This window comes from Brachionichthys hirsutus, unplaced genomic scaffold (genome assembly GCF_040956055.1).
Source record: "Brachionichthys hirsutus isolate HB-005 unplaced genomic scaffold, CSIRO-AGI_Bhir_v1 contig_939, whole genome shotgun sequence".
Taxonomy (NCBI): Eukaryota; Metazoa; Chordata; class Actinopteri; order Lophiiformes; family Brachionichthyidae; genus Brachionichthys; species Brachionichthys hirsutus.
In genome coordinates, this window is record NW_027180321.1 from 464,371 (window position 1) to 478,177 (window position 13,807).

The 13,807-nt window shown below is 40.4% G+C and overlaps 1 protein-coding gene across 1 annotated transcript in view; it reads left to right on the top strand.

Annotated features, from left to right (window-relative positions):
- The first annotated feature begins 2,744 nt into the window (after positions 1–2,744).
- LOC137912685 (furin-like) overlaps positions 2,745–13,807 on the top strand; it is a 45,213-nt gene continuing 34,150 nt past the window's right edge. The window contains exon 1 of the mRNA XM_068756818.1: positions 2,745–2,921. Coding sequence (XP_068612919.1) covers positions 2,745–2,921 — 177 coding nt within the window. The remainder of the gene's footprint in view (positions 2,922–13,807) is intronic.

The window sequence follows — 13,807 nt, forward strand, 5'->3', positions numbered from 1 at the left end:
CTGTGATGCCTGTTCCATTTGCATTCGCGTGGTCGTCTGTGCGGCTCAGCATAGAAATGTTGTGGGGTATTTGACATGCTGTTTCTCCCCTTCAGCGCCCTGCATGGCAGCTGCTGCCGCTGATGACAGCTGTTGCCATGTGAAAAGTGCTGTGAGGAACCTGTAAACTTGAAAAGTGCCATGTAAAATGCAAGTCAGTTTCTCATTAAGCATGTATTACTAATGATGGATGGATGGCTATTAAAATCAAATACGGTATATAAAATTGCAAAAATTATGGCAGCTTAATTACGCTCAGTTTCCAAATATCTTTATTGCATGATCAGAAACTCGTGAATGAGTCATTCATCGCTGACGTGTTATTTTAGTGCAGCACAGGTCATTCATCCACCTCTGCTGACACACGCCATCCATGTAGAAAGAGGCTATGCGACTGGTTTTCTTTGTAGTTTAGATTCTGTGGTCTTATGTTTTCTCATATGTGTGTGTGTGGGGGGGGGGGGTCTACTCTTTGATGTATATTGTAAGCGTAAGCAGCCACGTGTTAACTCCTCTCCAGGCTGCACTTCACGAGAAGGTGATTTAGATGTTATTATGTTCTCATTATTTTCCACAGTGCTGCATAATGGAGGGGGTGCCACCCCTTTTGCCCCCCCACACACTCCTCCTGTCTGCCTTTACAGTGACAGTAGACACCTTGCCAGGGAGGGAGTGTAACCCAGTAGATATTCAAGTACTGCGCTTAAGTAGAACATTGATTTATTTATTTTTTACTTGCTATACTATACATGTAGAGTATCAGTCCGGCATTTAACTTTTGATGTTATATTTACGTGTGGTTAACTCGCTTTCACCAAAATGATATTTTCGTAGTCGGACTTTTGAATACTTTTGACAACACTATCCCCGTCTCCTGTTCTGTGACTGAACACATATGATCTCAGTTAGGGTTAGCATCATCATGCGTCAATGTGAAACGGGTACGTTTATTGACTGTGCACGTATACGAACTGTGGGAAATCAATCATGAGGTGCTCACTCTGACATTTTTTCCCCAAGCTTAAGTAGAAATGATAAATGCTAAGATCTTTGCGGTCCTTGTAATGAGATCATCATTAAGAACATGCTCCGATGTTTTATAGGCTCTGTGTACATTTTACCAGGACATCCTATGCCCGAACTCTCCCACAGAATGGCTGGACCGTCTGTCCTACTTACTTGAAATGCACTGTGAGAATACCTTTTTTTTTTCACCTTCAGAGTCTATAAAGAATTTAAACATGCTCAGCCACAGTCGGGGAAACAGATTGCACATCGAGGTTTGCCTTATCTTCCATTAGACATATGCTTCTGTAGTGTTTCAAAGATTTATTAGCCTGACTGAAAGCCTAAAGCCCCATCGCAGCCCCTTAAGCCTGCAGTGCTCATTACACTCCTTCGTTTGACAGAATGAATAACACACTGATGCTGTTTTCAGAACCTTAATGGAGTGGGTATAAAACGTGAATTTGTCCTTAGGTGAAAAAACAACACGGTCCTTAGACTAACAAAAGCCCAAACGTGCTGAAAAAGAATAGTTGCAACTTATTTCCAATAAGTTCCCAAAATGAGATGCAATGGAAATTACCGGAAGAGAGGAGAGGTGCGAACTGCAACTTTTGGTCTCCATGACTCCCAGCATCCTCTCTTTGTTCTGAGGCCACCTGGTATATAAATTATGCATAATTGTATATTACATACAGATTAATGACATATTCAGAACATTGGCACATTTTTGCCACCAATAGAAGGGGCAGGTGGCGACCAAACCCGGAAGGATTCATCCTCTGAGGGTCATGAGAATCAACAGTGTTTCTTGCATTCAGCCTAAACTAGTGAGAACAAAAATGGGACACAGGAAAACACAAGTAAACAAACCAGACCTTATTACATAAAAAAAAAAGACTAATTTTGATGATGAGTGAAGTCGCTACGCACGAATGCCTCAGGCATTTGCGGCCGCTGGAATCTATAAGGAAATCGTTTGCAAAAATGGCATGCAATTCCAGGGTGAAGCAGTGGGAGCCGGTCCTCAGCAAGAACCAGCTTTCCATTCCCATCACTCAGGTTCCATCTGTTTCTTTTCACATCGGCTTGTGGTGAGGAAGGGTTTTAGCTTGAATGAGAGTTTGAAATGACTTTGATGAAACCAGCAGTAGGATGGACCGCCATTTAAATCGCTCCTCCCCGTCTTCCTTCTGATTAAGCGGTGTACATTTTCCCCCCACACCTTTTCATCCTCTTTCTCAGTCAAAGCCTGCTGTCCTTTTCATGCGTGCCTTTCAGCCTCCTTTCCTACAACTCAAAAGGCAACCGAATGCTGAAGAGTGAAAATCGTCTTCGTTTGAATATCTGCTCAAATGATGGCTTTTTTTTGTCATGCTTAATATTTTACAATGGAGCCGCATGGGGTAGCAGTAGTAATAGTAGATTACACTTTGATTAGAATATGAGGCTCACCGACTCAGTCTCTTCCTGCAGGGTTTGGCTTTTTCTCTGAATGGCTTCTGCTGCAGATTTTTTGGGTCAAAGAGGTTGACCCAGTTCACCGGGCCGTGTTTGGGTTTTCACAGATCGCTCTGTCCTCCTCTGCAGACCGCTGTTCTACTTTGCTGCTGTGAGATCGACACTGGGAAGCAGCGTCAGACAGACAGACAGACGGACGGACGGGCGGATTGAGTGACCTGTGAGGCGTTCACCTTTTCATGGATGCCAGGGTAGCTCTGCTGCAGCTATGGACAGCCCTTGTCCTCCTGACAGCAGAGCAGAAGTGGGCTGACACTGTCGAGGTCTTCACCAACACCTGGGCAGTCCAGGTTGACGGGGGAGCGGAGGAGGCGGATCGCATTGCAAGGGAGCATGGTTTCATCAACCACGGCAACGTAAGTTCTTCCTACTGTATATACTGTGTGTTTGTCTCTAAAGGGCTGTAACTACATCGCTCCCTGCGAGACGGTGTCCTCACACAGCTATGGCTTTTAGATGAAAACCAATGCCACGAAACATCAAAGCTGAGCATCAGAGTTCCTGACACCACACCTCCAGGCAATCCCGTTTGTGCAGCAGATTGCCAAAGCTTGTCCTCCAACCACCTCGTCCAGCTTGAAGTGGGACGGGCGAGACTTCCCAACACACAAGCAGATGGTTGTGTTTACTGATGGTGTTAGAAATAAATGGAAAGAACAATAATGCCTTTGTTTCATGGTCACAAGGAAGGTTTTTACCTCTAATTATTTAAATTGCCTTGTTTTTCTGGGAATGGCAGGACGTTCTAATTAAATGGTCCATTGTGTCACATTTTGAGGATAAAGGGAGAAAAATGTGAGAAAGACGGGGGGATGTAGTGACTTGCTGTTCTTTCAGTGATGTGGTAGGTCTCTTGAATGGCAAAATGGTTTTCCCACATTTGTGTTCTGGAGGTGACAGCGAGTCACTACCCCGTCCCCTAGTGTCCCCTGTTGCTCCACTCCAGGCTGGCATTCATTTGCATGAGTCTTTGTGGAGCTGCCGGAGAACTCCACACGCTAGCGAACAACTTCCGATGCGAAGGAGGTCGTGCATCGTGTCACCCGACTTTGCCTCGCCTCAAATCATGTGGCTTTTCTGAAAGAGGGGTTTGAAAAATGAATTTAAAGCTTAGCTTTTCCTTTCTTTAGCTTTTCATTAGTGGATCTTTTTATGCAGAGTACAAAGCTCGATGTTGTTAGGACTGCTGTTATCGTGAACTGTTGTCACATCATGGGTTTGTGACGAACTTCGATTAGATTTCTATCTTTTGTTAAACGGAATGACTGTTTGAGTGGAATGACTGTCTTTCTGCTCTTTACTTGTCCTTCCCTCGTTGCACCCACACAATACACAATTGTATCTCCAGCCTACAGTCTCATCATTAAACCATGAGATTGTTGTGAAGATCTACAGCTTTAATTCCCCTCCCGCTAAATAGCAATTTTGTTGAGGAAATACAGCTGGATGTTGTCAGAGGATGGATTCCTCCAATTGGTGGGTACACAAAATAGTGCATCGCGTACTCCTGGGTGCGTGACACCATCTCAATCTGCAAGATGTCCATCTCCTTTTAACCTATTCTTCTTTTCCTTTAAAAAGAAATTGTATTGGAACTTCGTTCATGCGTATTTCAGAAAAAAGAACAGCAGTGAGAGGTGTGATCGCAGAAGGTGAAGATGTGTGGGAGTCACCAGGGAGAACCAAAGACGTACATTGGGCTCTTGTTGATAGCTAATGGAGTTTGGTGTTGCGGAGTGAAAAGCACAAGTGCTGGATGACGGGAAGGATGAAATGTAGTATACTGTCTGGAATTAGATTACGTGGGAGGGAGTAGATCTTTAGTCATTGTCTCATAGAGGCTTCAAAATAAATATATTGTACTCTCTAGTCCCTGAGTGGGGGGCAGTGATGGGAGGATGATCTACAGTCCGTGCAGCATCTGGGCTCATCATCATTAAGTATTATTAACGTGGTTATTAGTCATGTTGTTACTGTTTTTATTGACTCCTCTCAGGAACAACATCTGTCCTAAAAGTTCTCTTCTGGTTCGTAACTTAAATGGGTTTTTTTTCCCCTTATTAAACCTTCCGCACACAATAACCAAGTACAGACATGATTTATTTTGCTATTTAGGAGCTTTTTTCATTTTTTGTATTTTATTTTGCTTTCACAGTTAGCAGTTGAATTTAGACTCACTCTGTGAGTTGGGATTTGTTTCAGGGGCATTACTTAAATGCTGTTTTTACAATACTTGCTGTACATGGACTGAAAACTTTATATTTAGAAAGTTGAAATATTTCCTTATACATGCAATTTAATGCATGTATAAGGAAATATGCAATTTATTGCATGTGCCTTAAAACCGTAGATGGGCAACCTGAGTTGCCATTGTGAGAAGGGCGCTTTAATTAAGAAAGCTTGTTGAGAATAAATTGGAAATCTTGCGTTGTCCTTGGCTGTTGTACAACGCAGCAATTGAAGGAAGCAAAAAAGCTGATGTGTTCAGGAGAAAATGGGATTTTGATAACTAAGGTGATTATGGGATCACCGTGGAACTGATTTGCTCAGAAATGCCTTGGTCCTTTTTGTATTTCTGGATTAAATCATTATATTTCCATTTTCTTTTATTGGGTATTAGATAAGTGTGTGTAGGTGTGTGTGTGTGTGTGTGTGTGTGTGTGTGTGTGTGTGTGTGTGTCTGACTGAGTGCATGCGTTTGTTCAACACTGGGGTTTAAAGTGTAAATGTCATCAAGACTTCCTGGTTATCTGTCTCTCTGTAATCTGTTATGGATTTTTTTTGTGTGTGTCTCTGTGGGAGTGCCACGGCAGAGTTTAGAGCTAAATGTCATGTTTTGTTCTTGGTGAGTGGAGTCAGGATTATTGTTTTTACGAGGATGGGCGCAGTCTGTGGGCGATGACAGACTGAGTCCTCGCCCCACCCCCACGCTGTGGAATAGATGTCAAATGCCAGAGCCCCCCCTACATCGTTCACTCTCTCTCATTACCTCTATTGAACTGTGGCAATTTGGTCTCTTTTTTTTATTTATGGCTAATTGTGCTCAAAATTGTGGCTATGTTTTGATCTAAAATCACCTTGCACCGATTTTGTTCCGTCTTCCTGCCATCTGCTCCGGCAGCTCAGCCTCTCTCCAGGAAGTCCGGGAAACGACTCCTCCTCTGACTCTTGTTTTGCAGACGTAGCAGGTAGTTTCCAGTTAGTGAGCAAGTGTTTGATTGCAGTCACCTTGTGTTTGCTGTTCGTACTATAGTATTCCTTCAAAATCCAATATATTCCTGCTGTAATTTCTCATTTTTACGGACCACGGATTTCCAATTTCACACCAGCAGAGCCCCGAACACACACACACACACACAAACACATGTAGAATATAATGTGTTCCAAAGCCCACTGTCCATTACTCTACACATAATACCCTGCCAACTGTGTGATGCACCACCCTACTGGTAGGCGCTCTCTCTCCCGTTCTCTCGCTCTCTTTACCAATTCAATTGCAGTCATATGAGCTATATTGGCAAGAAGTATAACAAAATAACAAAATAAATGCATGGTGCACTCTCGCTGCCCAGTCTTTCCATTGTTGTGTGAGCCGTTAGGGCGCAGATGTTTATAAAGAATATAACTGGGCAGTTTTCTCTTTCATTGAAGGGTTTATGATTATTGTATTTTATACAAATGTGAACTGGTTTAATTCTTTGGTTTTGCATATTTATGCCTTGAAAACAGAAATACGCTGTCTTGTTTCACTGTGTGTGTGTGTGCATGTGTGTGTGTGTGTGTCAGTTAATTTATATGGAATGATTTTGCCCTCATTTTCCCGTAGTAATTTACTAAAAGGAACATCAAACGTAGCTCTGGGTCTCACTCTCAGTCTTTGCCTCCTGCATTCTGGGATGTTTATGTATTCTCCGGTTCCATAAAACCCAAACTACCCTGTTCTGCAGCCCACAGACAGGCAATGGCTGCACCTGCAGTATTTGCTGTCTCCTATTTCCCACGGGACTTTAAATGGGAATAAGACGCGCCTCTCTGAAAGGGAGCTCTGAAGTCTTGCCATTGGCGCTAGCGAATTCCAACCGCACGCCTGCCGAGATGCTAATATATTATATTATAATGGTATCAGGAGGTTATTCTAAGAAAGAGTAACATTCTGTTTTAGCAGAAGCCTTAGTTTATTTTTCCTCTATCAACACTGTTTGTTTTTCAGAACACTTTTCCCTTTGGTTCTTTATTTCATTTTTCATAGGTATTAAAGCTGTAATGAATATACATTTTGGAGGAGTGTAGATTTCCCCTTTATTCGTCTTGACGGCAGACGGCGCTGAACGGGGTTTTATCCTTCTGAGCATGACCTGACGGGGACACACATGGAGGTCCTGGATTTGTCCATCCTTCATGTAGCGTCACCTAACTTGACCTCTTCTGTATATTAAACCTGCTGCATTGTAGAGCGTTTTGATATGAAGATTTTCTTGCACAGGTTGCAGCATTTCTTCATTATCTATTTATTATTCATTGTTCATTATTCCACATTTTTATTTATAGGCACGACTCTAGGGTCACCGCTGGAGTTGAAGATGTGTCACATACTTATGCATTTGTTCCGGTGAGGTGTGTCACGATGACTCGCTAGTGAGCAATTAATGTGACATGAAGATTTGACGCGTTCCATATTTATCCTGTCATGATTGTCGACCCTGTATTTACTATTCTAAAACCAGAAATGGGGAGGTAGAAATAACGGCGCTTGTAGAAGTGTTCTGTGATGCATGAAGATTTGAGTTTGATTGTTTTCGGGTGTTCAACAACATCAAGAACGCTGCCCTGATCCACCTCTGCTTTTGCAACTTGATTTCATCCCAATCATTAAGATCCACGACACGATCCAAAAAAAGACACATTTTAAAATGATGGCTCCAATATATATATATATATATATATATATATATTTCTTCCTGTGTTCTAATCCCCTGAAAACAGGGGTTAGAGGTTTGTGTCTGTCCGTACTCCTCCTTATGTCTGGCGCATTTACTGCCAAACTACACACTCTAGCATCAATGAATGACATTGTCTGCTAATTTTCTTTTTTGTTTCTTCTTTATCTTCTCATCTTTAAGAGGAGACTGAAGAGTGTCCATCAACAACTACCTTTTTTTTCAATGCATAAATTGACAGCCGTAAGTAGTCAGCAGGGCTGTGGCCATGTGGATTCTTTCTTACTGCAGTGAAAAAGCAGTACGTCACCATGGAGGCGATGGTTCTGCTGCCGGCGCCTTAAAAAGTGTCCAGCTAACGAAATGAATGCAGCTTATAAAATGAACATTGAACATTTGTTGTTGTTTTTCCAAAGTGCAATCAATGCCAAACATAAAAGCAACAACAGCTATAAAGCTGCAACCTTAGTCCGTGTCAACAATCCAAAAAGATTTCCTTGCTCTTGAGCCCCTTTTTTTATTGCTTTATTTTCGATTCAATCTTCTATTCTTAAATCCATCGAGCTTTAGGAAGTCGCTTGAAGTTTTACGACCAGCATGTGTTTACGCCACAAGGGAAGAGAGCTGACAGGATCTCCTGTAAACCAACAATGTGAAGTAGTTCATGAAACACTGCTATACTCGTTTCTGCAGCAATGGCCTCATTACATTTGCAAGCGCACATTTTTGTTAATACCCCAATGCTGCCTCACTCTGAAGCCTTTCAAGGAATTTTGAATCGGTGAGTTTCAAGGATTCGAGGAAGAATCCTTGAGATTAAATACTTTGAAATTGCTTTTCAACATGCAGACATTGTAGAAATGTCTGCATTTAACTCCATCGCTACCTCTCAGTCTCGCCTGATCTCTATCTTCTTTACTTTTCATTTTATTTCTTATTATCTAGTTTAGGATACGCTGCTTCCCTTCTGCTCACTGCCTCAGACACATTCTGTGAGGTCTCTTCTGGCCTGCCTGCTGGTGTACCAATCCTACAGCCTGTGCTAGTATTTGGTTGCCATGGAGAAAATTGCCAGCGCATTATTTCCAGTAGATTTCTTCATTTTATTGTCAGTGGAGAGGGTCAATTTTGTTGGCAACACAATGTTATGCCTCTCCCTCAATCTCAAGGTCTCTTGCCATTTGGAAATGTAACTTTTAACAATGAAGGTTTTCCACCTTTGTTTCCTTTCTCTTCAGCAACATGTTTCTATCGTCTGTCTGCTCCAACATTTCTGTCAAATCTGCTGGTAAATGTTACTACAATATTCTCCGTTCCCCGGCTCCTCGTCCTCTCATCCATTTTTTTCAACCACCTCTTTTTGTGTTTAGCGGTCGGAGATCCTCGAGCCAGTACCATCTCTTTATTTAAATTAAAATTAGAATAGAGCCAGCAGCCGACAATTTAGCCGTTTCTAAAAATGTCCACGAGAAATCGCTTGGTGCTACGCCAGAGGAAACTTTGCTTACGAACTGCTCAAAATTAGTTTAAAATTAGTTTTTAAAAAAAATAATACTAATCTTTGACCTATAAAACGACAAGACTCGTGTTACGCCTGCTACAGATCATTAGTAAGACGTTTTCAGTCAGGTTTTTTGGGCCTGCTGAGAGAAGGAAAGTTTGAAGGGGCAGTGGTTGTTGTTGTGTCAAGGATGGCTGGAGTGTAACTCAAAGGTGAGACTGTTTCAATCCAGTGTATGCGGGAACTCGGGAAGCAGATAAAGTCTATCAGACTGCTGGCTGTTCCTGAGAGATGCGAAGCCAGCCATGTGTGTACTTCATCCGCCCTTCTTTAATATTAGTATCTTTCGTCGGGGGTCTTCTTTTCAAGACTGCTTAAATTCATAATCTTTCCATTATTATTGACTTTGGATGACCTTCAATAAATTGAAGATGGTAACTTTAGTATTGACTTCAGTTAGCCGGCATTATAGTGTTTCTCTTCAGTTGAATTATTATTGCAATTTATTTTTCTTCTATTCACATACAAGGCACTAATCTGATACCTGTTCAGTATTTGTAATTTTTACATTACAATTGATATAATTAATTCTGCTGTCAATAAAGGAATCCCTTTTTCATCTTCATTAAATTTAAACGTGCAAATCTGCCTATTATTATTCACCTCGATGACCGGCACAGATCGATACATGCAACGGTCAACACCAGCACCGACTGCATTGCTGTCAGAAATGAGCTGATGCAGTGGCACATGTCAGGTTTATTACATTTGCAATGTCGGTTTGAAACATTTAGAGAAGCACATATTTCTGAATTGCTCTGTAGATGTGTAATGATTCATTCATTGCATGAAATTATGAATAAATAAAATAAATGCTGTCAATTCAATACAAGAAATAAGAAATAGATTACTCCAGCTCGAGCAACAAGCAATCTGAGACAATTTAAATTTCAATAATCAAATTGAAATGAAACCACTCACTTGTTTGCCAAGACTGAAAAGTGAAAACTGGCTCTTTGAATGCTTCTGTAATTATTGCCGCTACTCATTCGGCCACTGACGGCAAAATACCAGATTCAAACAGAACAGTTTTCTTTAGCATGGGCAGCTGTTAAAATGTTTATTATTCTTATGCCGAATAGAATAAAGTGTTATTACCTTATCTGTTACTATAACTAGTTTTCCTTTTTTTTTGCTGAAATTGAAGTGAATTATATCAATAAGAGGGGAAAAATAACTCTTGTTTAAATGAATTGCAAATTGCTGCCAAGACGGTAATCCCCTGGATGCTGTTTTAATGTCCGAGAAAGTACTGTAGAGTGTTGCAGCTCATCCTTTGTCTAGCTTCCAGGTAAAAAAAAAAACATACAAAATAAAAGAAGCACAGAGCAACTCTGGGCTTTTCATACAGGAAACGACCTTCAAACATTTTTGCATGCCAAACAACATTACTGTTAAAACCATTTTCAAGAGTTCCTCTCTGCTCAGCCGTTCTTCCTCCACTGTTCACCTAGTCAGTGGCATTACTCTGGCTCGCCTTGCCTGCCTTCTGTCAGCAATCGGATCCTTGTTTTTAGAAAATGTTATTAGAAATGTAATATATGTGAATATCAAGAAGCATATGAATGGAAGTAAGACCTAGAAATAAAATAAAAATGCCCATGAGGGATAAATTGTTAGTTATAGATAAGATCAGAGCTCAACCACGATTGCATTCTGCTGAGAGAACCCCTGAAATACTCGTTTTATCCCTGCTCGACAAAAACATGAAATGGCAAAGAGATGCTATCAAAGCATACAAACCAGCTATTTGACTGTAACTGAAGACATGCGACGAGTTATTGTTCACAAATACCTTAATGTAACACACGTTAATCTTTGATTTGATGATTTAGAATCTTGTTTTCTATCTTTCCATTTCATGTTCTCTTCACATGTACACTGATTATCTTGCTACCGCGGTGCCTGTCAGTGGGTGGAATACATCAGGAGACCAGTGGCACATATTGTCTTTGATACTGATGTTATGGAAGGCGGAAAATGTGCAAGTGTAAGGAACAGATTCACTTTTTCAAAAGACAAATTGTGATGCAGACTGATTAATTTATTTATTATTTGATATTATTTACTTGAATAAGTTTGATTATTGATCGATGTAGTAGTGTGGTTTTCTTAACCTGCTCAATTGAAAGGATTTATATTATAATAACAGCAATAATCTATCCATATATTTTTACAACTACACAATTGAATATGCAGTGTTTGTAACTTAAGTAGTGAACTGATCAAACGGACAAATTCAGCAACATGGAAATAACAATAGCAACACGCTGCAGTCAGGAAATGAATAATCTGCTGGCGGTGACTATTGAAAGTTATTTGAACCTTTTTGTTTTTTCCAGCATGTGCTGAAATGTTGGCTACATATGGCACTCGGGATCAGCACTGGACAGCTCCATGTGTACCTATTGAGCTGTCCAGTGCTGAACTGGACTCGTGGAATGTTCTTTATCTTGCCCATTTTACATTAAATGACCCATTTTACATTAAATAACATTACATTTAGTTACATTCTTTATTGTGTTACGGTTTACATTTGGCCTTTGGAGGGCAACCATAATGCTAATGTGGCTTGTGGCCCTTTGGAGAAAATGAGTTTAACACCCCTGATCTCCATTTCTTAAATGTATGTAAAGATTAATGCATCAAGTATTTCTTTATATTTTTTTACGTTATGTAGCTATGAGATAATTGAATGCATCACGTGAATGGTACAGATTTTTTTCAGTTTTGTATTATTATATTCAAAATATTTAGTATTTGCACACCTTGAATTTTCAGCCGATTGTACATCAATTTCTCATTATTTGGTCAATGATCTGTCCATCCAACAAATATCATGCATCCCTTTAATTTAAATTTGATCCATGACCTCTGCCTAAGGTTTCATGGAGAGCCTTTAGGGAAGTGTGCAGATGGAAGCAATCATGCAGCTTCATGTAGGAGTTCTGTGTAGTTAGAGTTTAAAACAGCCAGAATAATGTGGGAATGGAGTTTGCCATCCATGTGGACATACAGCTGCACAGAAGGAGATACATTTTTATTTGGACAATTTTTATTCTCTTTGAATTGATGATGTCCGGGGCTTCATGAGCAGTTCTAAAATATTATTCAAATTATTTTTTTCTATAATAAAACTGACATGAAAGACTCAGACATACCGGGGGCATTTTTTTTTTTCTTTTTCAAATGGCAGCTTGTGCTTTTTAGCTCCTGATATACAGTCATATAAACTGGGACTAAAGAACTTCTTTATTTGAATGAAGCTTCTTTTTGTGTTCACATGCCAGTGACACTCAACCCTTCTGCCTCTGAACATTTCAGATTACTTTCCTTCAATTTATTGCATGCTGCTTTTCCCATGATGATGATGATTAGTATTTATGCTTTTATTCCAGGGATGGTGCAAGCAAGTTAATTTATTTATCCCATAATTACTAGCAAATTGAAAAGCAAAAGGTGTCCCAGTACATTCTCACTTTTAAAGTTTTATAGAAAAGGCCAAAAGTTGTGAGTCATATAATAGTTCAGCAGGATGCTCCAACCATTTATCATTGTTATGAAACCCATCATGGGACCTTGCACAACAGTCCTTTTATAATAAGTGCTCTGTACTCTTGCATGTTCAGGGCTACCACGCAAATGCTTACGGCCCACACAGCAAACATGAGTGGTAGCTTATTCTGCCTAGTTGCACTGATATATCAGTTTATGCCCTGCTGCAGTGTCATGCATTTAAACTCTTAAATCATGAAGAAAAAAATGCTTTCTGAATTAATATTTTTTTTTCCAATGATTGCAGTTTTGTCTCCTCTTTTGAACTTTTGTTTAACCCTTGTGTGGTGTTCGGGTCTGTGGGACCTGTTTTCATTTTTCATTAAATGGATGATCGCTGTAAATCCTTGCTTCCACTGATTTCAGTGTGTTGTTTTCCACTGAAATTATTGTAAATGTCTCGCCCTCTCCAGCACAGGAAGGTTCAAAACGGTACCAGAAAAGCTTCCTTGGCATTGCTGAATTCCACACCAGGATAAATTGTGCTTGGACGCTCGTTATTCTGTCCATTGTGTCATCCATTATCTTAGCTCCATGTCCGCAGTTATGCCTTTGCAGCAGTTAATATGACGGAACAATTAATTCATATTCGTTGCGTTCATCTTCGGAATCGCCTCGTCTTCAGCCACTTAGTCAAATCCGGGTTGCGCGTTATGCTGAAGTCTGTCCCAGCTGACTACGGGTGAGAGTCGGGGTACACCATGTATACGTTGCCAGTTCATCGCAGGGCCACACAGAAAGACAGAGACCCACTCAAGCTCACACTCATGCCTACGGACAATTTGGAATGATCGATTCAACTGAGTTACATGTTTTTAGTGATGTGGAGGGGAGCGGGATTCAGAGAACCCAGTTAGACTCAAGGAAAACATACAGAAACGCACAAGGTGGAATTGAACCAAGGATTTTCTTGCTGTGAGGCAACAACAAGAAAATTAATCAACTTCAACTTCAATTCAATGGAGATTAATGCAGGATTTTTTTTCACTTTGAGCTTGTAAAATATATTATTGATTCAAATAGTCCCAATTTCATTGAACTGAATGCATTAAATAATTTTACTACACTTTAATTGCACTGTTAAGGACAAATACTACTCCTCGGATGTTAAGGACAGAACACAAACAGAAATCTTTTTCATGTTGGGGTTTTCTGTGTCAGTTTCTGATAACTTTTTTTGTAGCGGTAT